Source organism: Bombina bombina, chromosome 2, assembly GCF_027579735.1.
Source record: "Bombina bombina isolate aBomBom1 chromosome 2, aBomBom1.pri, whole genome shotgun sequence".
Lineage (NCBI taxonomy): Eukaryota > Metazoa > Chordata > Amphibia > Anura > Bombinatoridae > Bombina > Bombina bombina.
In genome coordinates this window covers 1333258985-1333271018 of record NC_069500.1, presented here as the reverse complement: position 1 = coordinate 1333271018, position 12034 = coordinate 1333258985, and the positions used below count along the sequence as shown (strand labels likewise).

The following is a 12034-nucleotide window of genomic DNA, read 5'->3' as shown; positions in this document are numbered from 1 at the left end:
CTTCAGATTCATGACACACTCCAGAAATTGGCACTTTTCACTGATGATCTCACTCTCTTTCTCACAAACCCGGTAGAGTCTCTTCCCCACCTCTTTGGGATTATTGAGTCCTTTAGTAGCATTTCGAATTATAAGATCAATGTGTCTAAAACAGAGTCCTACATGATCCACATTGAACAACCAGAACAGAGACGTCTTAAGCTGCTCTACTCGTTCAAGTGGTCGATAGATGGGATCAGACATTTAGGGGTCTTTTTGTCACATGACAAAAACACAGTGCTACAGGGAAATTACACTGTCTTACTGCGGGAAGTCGAGGTGAGATTGAAGTCTAAAAAATATGAGGAAATCTCTTGGATGGGCAGAATTGTCGCTCTGAAGATGATGATCCTTCCCAAGTTAACTTACATTATGCGGTGTATCCTCATCCCAGTGCCAGAAAAGACCCTGTGTGGCTTCCAAACTTCATTTAACTCCTATGTTTGGGACAATAAGCGGCCGAGAGTTGCGGCGGCCACACTTCAGGTCCCAATCGACCGAGGTGGGCTGGGGCTACCCAACGTCCAACTATACCATCGAGCGGCGATGATTTCGCATGTCTCAGCGTGGGGGCCAGCCCTACCCCCTACAAGATGGAGGGAGCTGGAACAGGCTTCCCTCCCTACCTATGTTGACCTCTCGGATGTTGTGGGTTCCACCGCACCTAGCCACACAGATACCAATCTCCAATCATCTTATTAAAGACTGTCAATTGGCCTAGTTTCACCTAAGACACCACCAGTTGATAGCTCCGCACCCCTCTCCCATCCACCCGGTCGTGTTGCTCCTACAAGGGCTGCCTAATACTCGGCTCACTCCCTGGAAGGCCCTGGAGATCACTTCCCTAAGTGACTTCTTCCTGAACGAGAGTCTCCTTTCGTCCCAGGACATGATAACTAAATTCGACATCCCCCGGCATCTAGAGTTTGACTTTATGAGACTTAGATCCCTGATGAAGGCATGGGGATTCCTGGTCGACAAGATCAGGACACCCACAATTTGGGAGGTTAGATGGAAGGCGAACCTACAACTGTACAAGCCCCTCACTGCCCACTATAGAGCTCTCTTGGGGCCTCCCGCCCTAGTGAAAACCAGACATATGGCCTCCTGGGAAGCAGAATTGAGACTCACTTTCACGACACTTGACTGGACTAAGGCGATACAGTTGACAAAATCTGCACTCCATTGTACTACAATGTACGAACTCTACTTTAAGATTATCACCAGATGGCACCTAGTGCCGACCAAGCTTCGGACTCTGTACCCTGAGCACTCGCCTCTATGATGGAGGGAGTGTGGGGAGATAGGGACCCCGCTCCACATGTGGTGGTCATGTGACAGACTCCGACCACTTTGGTTTAAAATCTGTGCGGCCTGTACGGCCCTAGAACTCCCGATCCCAGATACTCCAGGCCTAGCCCTTCTGCATTTAGGGGTAAAAAAACTACCAAAGCACAAGAGATACCTATTAGTTTACCTGTTGACATCAGTCAAGATGTTAATTGCTAGGAATTGGAAGAAACAGCAGCCCCCAAGATGTCAGGCAGTCATTGATTACCTACAATACGTTAAAGCAATGGAAGACTATGTCTTTCGAACGAAGAAACAGTCAGACGCCTTTTGCCTAACCTGGGAACCCTGGGAGACCTATCTGAAGCTGACTCCATAATACCCCTCTCTCTTTAAACCTAGCGACCTCCCCCCGACTATAACACTTTCTTCCCCTAGAGGATGCACCACACTATGTCAGACCCGAGGTGCTCCTCACTACTCTGACCCTTCCCCCCCCCCTCTTGATACCTTCACTTCCTCCCCCAATATTCCCCCCCTCCCTTTTAGGAGAGGTGGGTGACCGACCCTATCAGCATTATTCTCATTCATATACACTATATGTACTTACTATTCTGCCTCACTTAACTGTCAGGCTCATTAGGTATGGCGTATATGGCCATACGGTACCTAAAATACAAAAAAACAAAATCTCTCCTAAGACAAACCAATACACAACACCTGTAAAGTGCAAATACAGAGCTGAAGAATGATTATTGGACAAGTTTGACCACTATGCCGGGCCAACCGGCCTACTTTGAATGTCATTTGCCCTATGAATAATCGCGTGTATCCCCGTTCTCAATTATGTCAAGTGAAAACTGTGTTGTTATGTGGTTTTGTATTATTATCATTAATAAAAATTTATTAAAAAAAAAAAAAATCATAAATACACTGCTGCTAAAAAAATGTGTTTTTATGGACCCCTGGCCCCACCATACAACTACTACCACACTGAAGTTACAATCCGAAATTGCACAAAGAAATAAAAAACATTTGCTAAGTAAGTCCTACCTCCTCTGCAAATGAAAGTGATCTGCCGTCTGACTCAGGCACACACTGTACAAACAAAGTGCCAAGTTTGTCTCACACTGTGCATAGTGGTTTAGTGCACACTCAGAAATCCTCTCAAATGCTAATACTTTACTCCTTGTAATAAAATTTCCCATGCTCAATTAGCACTCTGCTGTAGTACCCACTGGTGGCTGCCAAAATTTAAAAAAAAAAATTTTTTTTTTTTTTTTTTTTAGTTCTTGCCTCATGGGGCCCCCCTGGCCCATTGGGCCCCTGACAGGAGTCACCCCCTGATGGCGGCCCTGGCCTTCTTACTCCTGCTTAACCCACACACCATTCCTTATCCACAGGGAATCTAACAGGTATCTAACCCTGTGAGAGCAAAGCCAGCTGCTTCTGAGTATGGGCCCAACAGAATTAAAAAAAAATAAAAAAAAATTAATGCCTGGGGCAAATCTGGACAGATGGCTAGCAACCTGGGACAGGGGGACAGACCCCTAAAATTGGGACTGTCCCGCGAAAATCTGGACAGTTGGGGGGTATGGTTGATCATTTGGGATTCACATATTTTTTAATATTATTTGAAATTGTAGGTTTTTTCCCCCCACCCCCCATTGCACGTCACTGCGTGCATGCACACTGAAGGCAACTGTATAAATCCTGGACCCTCTGATACTGTGCGCATACGCAGAGTGTGTCAGGAGCGCATGCGCAATAAAGGCTAATTTCCATATAATTCCTAGATCCTTTGCTGCTACTGAAACAGCCGATTTTGAGGTTGGGCCACTTGCGCATGTGCAGTGAGCGCCACACACCTCCAACAGATGATGTCACGTCACCGGAACTGATGCAGGTTCCGCATTCTTCTAAGTCGAGACTTATTTTTGAACACAGGCACACATTTGTATCTTGTGATTGGCTAACTAGATGTGATCAGCTAACTGCCAGTATGCAATGCTGTCCCTTCAGCAATGGATAACAAGAGAATGAAGCAAATCTGATAATAGAATTGGAAAGTTGTTTAGCATTGTATGTTTTTATTTTTTATTTTATTCAAGCAAAAACATTACAGTCTTCTAGGCTAACAATAATAGAGTTCAAACATAAATGATATGCTGGTTACTTATTAACAGTCTTCCAGAACTACAACTTGTTCATACCTGAATTGAACACATTTTATAAAACAAATATGGCATGCGACATCTTGGGGGGCATTGTATATGTTCTATCTGAACCATAAAAGAAAATGTTCGGGTTTACTAGCCCTTTTATATTATTATTATTATTATTAATATTATTTCTGATTCAACCCTTCATTTTCTGAAACATATAAAAACATTGCTAGTTATATACCGCAATATATTACAAATACACAGTGACGCACTCGCCTTTTAGTTACTTTTGGTTTCAGAGTTCAGACTTTACTCTACCTGAAAACTACAATTCCCATAGTTCCCTTCACGACACGTGTTTTATTTTGAAATTCTGCAGGAGGGTAACGGATGCCTTCCTTGAACCTTTCCAAAAACGGGATTGGCCGCGAGACGCCTGACGAGCCAGCCAATGAGCGAGTTCAGTGGGAGGGACCTGTCGTGAAAGTCTGGTTGAGGTGAGTGGATAGTGGTTCTATGCTCTGTGGGGTTTTATTTGGGTGGTGGGTGACTGAGTTTCCCTTTACGATGTGGGGGAGAGAGTGTGTGTGCGCTCTCGGGCGAGGGTCAGTTTGTGAGGGCATCTAGGGAGTTTGGATAACGCGTCGTAAACGCTTCCTTTCGGGCCCATCCTATTTTCATATTTAGCACAGTTCTAGTGGCTGCATTAGAAGCAGATTATATAAAGGTAGTGCAGAGTGGCAATGTGAAGGAAATTAGATACAAAGCCTAAGTCGTCGTTTTATATAATAGAGACTTCGGGCATATAACGTCACCGACAGTGCATATGTGTGATATGTGACTATAAATATATATATATTCTCTATACCGGAGTCGTTCTGTCAATTTCTGTGTTCCAAAATGTCAGCCTTCGGTTAGGGTTGTCACAACCTTGATTAAGGGAGGACGGAGGGTTAATACAATTATAATTTCTTGCTGACTTTATTTGCAAAATACAAATTAAATATCATGATTCATAATCTCTGTTATTAGCCATACATACCTTTAGCCATACATACCATAACTGGGAGCTAGCCAATGATTTGTGGCACAACATATATGCCTGTTGTCATTGGCTCACCTGACTGCATTGCTGCTCATTCAGCACCAGGTCCCAGTAGTGCATTGCTGCTTCTGAGCCTACCTAAGTATGTTTTTCAACAAAGGATACCAAGAAAGCAAATTGCAATTGGGAAATTAAGTAAATTGAAAAGTTTCTGAAAATTGCACACTCTATTTGAACCCTGAAAGTTTAATATTGTCTTTCATGTCCCTTTAAAGGGGTATGGAACACACATTTTTAAGTTTCCTTAAATTATCAAATGTACTTTGTTCACATGATATTCTTTGTTGAAGAGATACCTAGGTAGGTATCTGGAGCACTGCATGGCATGAAATAGTGCTGCCATCTAGTACTATTGCAAATGTGTAACATTCTTCCATAACTGCTGCCATTTAGTGCTCCAGACAAGTGCACGCTCCTGAGCTTACATCCCCACTTTCCTACAAAATATCCCAAGAGAGCAAAGAACATTTGGTAATAAAAGTAAATTAGAAAGTTGTTTAACTCCTTAGTTTTTCAATTTTCTTACCGTTAAGGACCAGGGTTATTTTTACATTTTTGCGGTGTTTGTGTTTAGCTGTAATTTTCCTCTTACTCATTTACTGTACCCACACAAATTATATACAAATTTTCTCGCCATTAAATGGACTTTCTAAAGATACCATTATTTCCATCATATCTTATAATTTACTTTAAAAAAAAATAAATATAAAATATGATGAAAAATGGGAAACCCCCCACTTTTTCTAACTTTGACCCCCAAAATCTGTTACACATCTACAACCACCAAAAACACCCATACTAAATAGTTTCTAAATTTTGTCTTGAGTTTAGAAATACCCAATGTTTACATGTTCTTTGCTTTTTTTGTAAGTTATTGGGCAAGAAATACAAGTAGCACACTGCTATTTCCAAACCACACTTTTTTTTTTTTACAAACAATATATACACTATTTGTCAGGAATCCCTGAATATCCTGTCACATGTATATATATTTTTTTTAGTAGACAACTCAAAGTATTGATCTAGGCCCATTTTGGTATATTTCATGCCACCATTTCACCGCCAAATGCGATCAAAGAATAAAAAAAAAAGTTCACTTTTTCACAAACTTTTTAGGTTTCTCACTGAAATTATTTATATACTGCTTGTGCAATTATGGCACACATGGTTGTAAATGCTTCTCTGGGATCCCCTTTGTTCAGAAATAGCAGACTTACATGGCTTTGACATTGATTTTTGGTAATTAGAAGGCCGCTAAATGCTGCTGCGCACCACACTTGTATTATGCCCAGCAGTTAAGGGGTTAATTAGGTAGCTTGTAGGGTTAATTTTAGCTTTAGTGTAGAGATCAACCTCCCACCTGACACACACTACCCTTTGATCCCTCCCTGACCTTCCTCAAACAGCTCTCTTCCCTCCCGCACCTCAAAATTGTCACCGCCATCTTAAAGGGACACTGAACCCAATTTTTTTATTTTGTGATTCAGATAGAGCGTGCAATTTTAAGCAATTTTCTAATTTACTTCTATTATCAAACTTTCTTCATTCTCTTGGTATATTTATTTAAAAAAGAATAATGTAAGTTTAGAAGCCGGCCCATTTTTGGTGAACAACCTGGGTTGTTCTTACTGATTGGTGGATAAATTCACCCACCAATAAACAAGTGCTGTCCAGGGCTGAACCAAAAACTGTCTGGCTCCTTAGTTTAGATGCCCTCTTTTTCAAATAAAGATAGCAAGGGAACGAAGAAAAATTGATAATAGGAGTAAAATAGAAAGTTGCTTAAAATTGCATGCTCTATCTGAATCATGAAAGAAAAAATTGGGGTTCAGTGCCCCTTTAAGTACTGGCAGAAAGTCTGCCAGTATAAAAATAAAGTGTGTGTGTGTATATATATATATATATATATATATATATATATATATATATATATATATATATATATATATATATATATATATATATATATATATATATACACACACACATATATTAATCCCCCCATACCCCCCAACCTCCCTGATCCCCCAATACCTAGTTTACTAAAAATGGGCCCTTTTTTCTTCTTCTAAAGCTGCCCCCCCTCCAAGATCCCTTTCCAAACATTTTTTTTCCTCTCCCTCCTTGGACTTAAAGGGACAGTCAACACCAGGATATTTGTTGTTTTAAAAGATAGAAAATCCCTTAATTACCCATTCCTTAGTTTTTCATAAGCAACACAGTTATAATAATACACATTTTACCTCTGTAATTACCTTGTATCTAAACATCTGCAGACTGCCCCCTTATTTCAGTTATTTTGACACACTTTCATTTCAGCCAATCAGTGCTCAATCCTCGGTAAATTCACGTGCATTAGCTCAATGTTATCTATATGAAACACATGAACTAATGCCCACTAGTGGTCAAAGTGCATTCAGCTTAGAGGCTGCCTTCAAGGTCTAAAAAGAACAAAGCAAAATTGGTGATAAAAGTAAATTGGAAAGTTGTTTAAAATGACATGTCCTATTTGAATCCTGAAAGTTTTCTCTCTGTATCTGATGCTTAAGAAAGGTTATTGCAGGATGCCTCAATATCGAGGTATCGCTGCAATAACCTGAAGGCGCCTGGAAGCGATCGCTTCCAGCGCTTGTAAACCCTGGTCATTAAGTGACTGTTTTTGTAGAACGTACCCTGTACGTCCTTGGTCCTTAAGGGGTTAAAATTGCATCTGTTTTCTTAATTATGAAAGAATCATTTTGGCTTTCATGTCTTCTTAAGACACCAAGTTAATCTATAACTGTTGCTCCTTTTCTTGACTGGCGCTGGAATGTGTTGGGTCGTAAATCTTTAAAGGGATACTAATTCCAATTTTTTTCCTTCATGATTCAGGTAGAGCATGCAATTTTAAGCAACTTTCTAATTTACTCGTATTATCAATTTTTCTTCTTTCTCTGACTATGTTTATTTTAAAAATCAGGTATGTAAAGCTTAGGAGCTGGCCTATTTTAGGTTCAGCACCCTGATAGCGCTTGCTTATTTGGTGGCTACATTAAGCCACCAATAAGCAAGTTTAACCCAGGTTCTGGACCAACAATGGGCAGTCTCCTAAGCTTTACAATCTTGCTTTTTTAAAAAAAAAAAAAAAAAAAAATATAGCAAGAGAACGAAGAAAAATTGATAATAGGAGTAAATTAGAAAGTTGCGTAAAATTGCCTGCTCTATCTGAATCACAAAATAAAAAGATTGGGTTTAGTATCCCTTTTAATAGGGGGGGGAGTAGAATTATGGTCTGAGTGACGTCTGTATTTTAATGTATGGGTCACACCCCATTAAATATGAGGTTTGCCCTAATTTTTTTTTAGCGGGGTTTATTTTTTATTAAGGGGAGTATTTCTGAGGGTGTTTCAGTCTAGCACTAATAATGAGAGAGCCTCACACTGATTTAATATGATGACAGCTAAGCATTGTAAATAAGGGGGGAAAAAACCTACTCCTGACTTAACCTACAGTTTTTCACTACCAAATGCAGGGCACTAAGAAGATAAGAATCCGGATCACAGCAACAAAGCAAGCTAGATAATAGATGCAAATTGGAAACTTGTTTAAAGGGGCAGTAAACTTAGACACTAATGTTATATAATTCTGCACATAGTTTAGAATTTTATAACATTAGCTTACCGGCAGATTTATACAGTAAAGTATTGCAGAGGAATTTTATGTAAAGCTCCTTTTTCCAGAACGCCGCTCCTTTTTCTACTGAGCGGGTCTGGTTTTTCCACAGCGCATCGCGGCAACACTGTCTAGTCACAGTGTGCCCGGTCGCAATATTAAAATGAATGTAGCTTGCTCCCACTCTGGTCTAGTAGCAGGAGCGAGCTATGTTCATTTTAATGGCGTGACCGGGCACACTGTGACTAGACAGTGTTGCAGCGATGCGCTGTGGAAAAACCAGACCCACTCAGTAGAGGAAGGAGCGGCGTTCTGGAAAAAGGACCTTTTACATAAGATTTATCTGCAATACTTTACTTTATAAATCTGCCGGGAAGCTAATGTTATAAAATTCTGAACTATGTGCAGAATTATATAACATTAGTTTGTATGTTTACTGCCCCTTTAAAATGACAAGCTATGAATCATGATAGTTTAATTTTGACTTTACTGTCCCTTCAAGTTGATAACATTAGCTTTATATATTAAAGGAAAGTAATGTCAAAATTAAACTTATATGGATTGGATAGAGCATGAAACTTTAAACCACTCCAAATTATTTCTGTTATCAGGTTGCTTAGTTCTCTTGGCATCCTTTGTTAAAGGGATATGAAACCCAAATCTCTTCCTTCATGATTAAGAGCGAGCATGCAACTTTCTAATTTACTATTATAATTCATTTCTCTTGCTATCTTTATTTGAAAAAGCAGGAATGTAAGATTAGGAGCCATTTTTTGTTCAGCACCTGGGTAGCACTTGCTGAATGGTGGTTAAATGTAGCCACTCATCAGCAAGCGTTACCCAGGTGCTGAATAAAAATGAGCCAGCTCCTAAGCTTCCATTCCTGTTTTTTAAAACAGAGATAGAAAGAGAACATTGTTTAAAATTGCATGCTCTATCTGAATCATGAAAGAAAAAATGTGGGTTTTAATATCCCTTTAACCCCTTGGCGACTGAGGACGTGTCAGGCACGTCCTACATTGGGTGTCAGTTAACGACCAAGGACGTGCCTGGCACGCCCTCTTGAGTTTCAACAGATGGTGGCGTGGGAGGGATACGAGGGAGGAGGGTGGGTGGCCCATCGCTACAGATGAGTTGCGGATCTATGAGTGCTGACAGAGGAAGCGCGCATGCACGAGAGACGGGGGCGCGTGAATGAGCGCGGCACGCGCTACAGTGATAAATCTTCATGGAGGGTGAGGGAGGTTGGAAATAAGTGTTTGGTAAATGGATCTGGGAGGGGGAGGTGGGGAGTGTATTGAGGGGGCAGCTACATTACAGAAAAACAAAAACATTTTGTAGCAAATAGGGTACTGGCAGCTGTCTGGCGACAAATAGTTAAAGGGGGGGGAATTAGAGAGCGGTTTGGTTCTTAGGGGGGATCCTACACTGCAGAATATATATGGGGGGGAAGAAAGCCTTTGATTTTAGTACTGGGGTGGAGTAAGGAAGGGAGCTGTTTGAGGGGGCTCAGGGAGGGATCAAGGGGGATCAGGTGGTGGGATGTGTCAGGTGGGAGGCTGATCTCTACACTAAAGCTAAAATTAACCCTACAAGCTCCCTAATTAACCCCTTCACTGCTTGTCATAATACAAGTGTGGTGCGCATCAGCATTTAGCGGCCTTCTAATTACCAAAAATCAATGTCAAAGCCATATATGTCTGCTATTTCTGAACAAAGGGGATCCCAGAGAAGCATTTACAACCATTTGCGCCATGATTGCACAAGGTGTTTGTAAATAATTTCAGTGAGAAACCTAGAATTAAGAAAAAGTGATGGATTAGATCGCATTTGGCGGTGAAATGGTTGCATGAAATATACCAAAATGGGCCTAGATCAATACTTTGGGTTGTCTACTACACTAAAGCTAAAATTAACCATAAAAGCTCACTACACGCTACCTAATTAACTCCTTCGCTGCTGGGCATAATACAAGTGTGGTGCGCAGTGGTATTTAGTGGCCTTCTAATTACCAAAAAGTAATGCCACAGCCATATATGCCTGCTATTTCTGAACAAAGGGGATCCTAGAGAAGCATTTAAAACTTTTTGTGCCATCATTTGCGGTGAAATGGTGGCATGAAATGTACGAAAATGGGCCTAGATCAATTCTTTGGGTTGTCTACTAAAAAAAATAAAATATATACATGTGAAGGGATATTCATGGATACCTAACGGATATCAATGTCCAATTTAAAGGGCCATTATACACTCATTTTTTCTTTGCATAAATGTTTTGTAGATGATCTATTTATAAAGCCCATAAAGTTACCTTCTCCAGCTTGCTCCTGTTTGTGTAAAGGGTCTTTTCATATGCAAAAGAAGGGGGAGGGGGGGGGGGGAGTGTCTTATTTCCCACTTGCAGTGGGCTTTCCAACTACCTTTTCAACAGAGCTAAATTGAAAGCTTCTAAGTACGTTTTTAAACCATTTTATACTGGATTTTTATATCAGTATCTGTGCATCTTATTCTTTATAGTAGTGTCTATTACATGCAGTTATATGAAAATGAGTGTATGCTGTCCCTTTAACTGTCGCTAATTTTGAAAAAAAAAAGTGGTTTGGAAATAGCAAAGTGCTAATTGTATTTATTGCCCTATAACTTGCAATGAACATCTAAAAATTGGGTATTTCTAAACTTGGGACACAATTTAGAAACTATTTAGCAATGGTGTTTTTTGGTGGTTGTAGATGTGTAACAGATTTTGGGGGTCAAAGTTAGAAAAAGTGTGGTTTTTTTGTTTGTTTTATTTTTCATCATATTTTACAAAAAATTTTTTTATAGTAAATTCTAAGATATAATGAAAATAATGGTATCTTTAGAAAGTCCATTTAATGGCGAGAACAACTGTATATAATATGTGTGGGTACAGTAAATAAGAGGAAAATTACAGCTAAACACAAACACAGCAGAAATGTAAAAATAGCCTTGGTCCCAAACTGTAAAAAAATTGAAAAGTGCTGTGGTCACCAAGGGGTTAAAGAGTAATCCTCAATGAGCTCCTATCAACCTGCCTAGTTTTACTTTCTAACAAAAGATACCAAGGGAACAAAGCACATTTTAAAAATAGAAGTAAATTGGAAAGTTGTTTAAAATGTCACGCTTAATCACTTGTGCACAATCCATACTACTGCTTTTTCATTTAATGCTTTTGAAAACCTGTTATTAACTGCTTGCTTCTGTGTAGCAAAAAAGTAACCAAAATTTCTACTACTTTAGCTTAACCTGGCGCTCCGTCGGCTTTGTGCTCACGTGTTTTTCTCATAGAAATCTGTTATCTGAAGGAAATTGCACATCTGTACTAAATTTACTATAATGCTGAAATTTCTTTTTCGAAGGAATATTCACACATCATGAAGTTATTTATATCCTGTTGGAGGGAAAATGACATGGTTTGTTAAAATACCAGCATTGTGGTTGTGCTTCTTTCTCAGGTCTATTCTTCTTAAGACATGGGCAGCATTGAACTATAAGAAGCTGAAAATATACTTCTCAATATCTCACTACACTCTCTTTATCAGGTGTTTTCTTACTGTCTTGTATGTAACTTGATATTGAAGAACCGTCATGAGCACTGTAAGTATTTCTTCATTGTGATCATTTGTAAGGTGGACGTTATCAAGCTTTAAAACTTTCCCAGAGGATAAACCACTCAGTATTGTATTTATTGATTCACTGTGCATTGTTGTAACACAGAAATTGTTTAAATAAGCTAAAATTATTTCAAAGTGTCATCCTCTTTCCTT

At 39.6% G+C, this 12034-nt stretch overlaps 1 protein-coding gene across 1 annotated transcript in view; it reads left to right on the top strand.

Moving 5' to 3' along the window:
• Positions 1 to 3948: 3948 nt before the first annotated feature.
• RNF4 (ring finger protein 4) overlaps positions 3949 to 12034 on the top strand; it is a gene marked incomplete in the record, with an annotated part of 288611 nt that continues 280525 nt past the window's right edge. The window contains 2 exon segments of the mRNA XM_053704205.1: positions 3949 to 3991; positions 11723 to 11864. Coding sequence (XP_053560180.1) covers positions 11856 to 11864 — 9 coding nt within the window.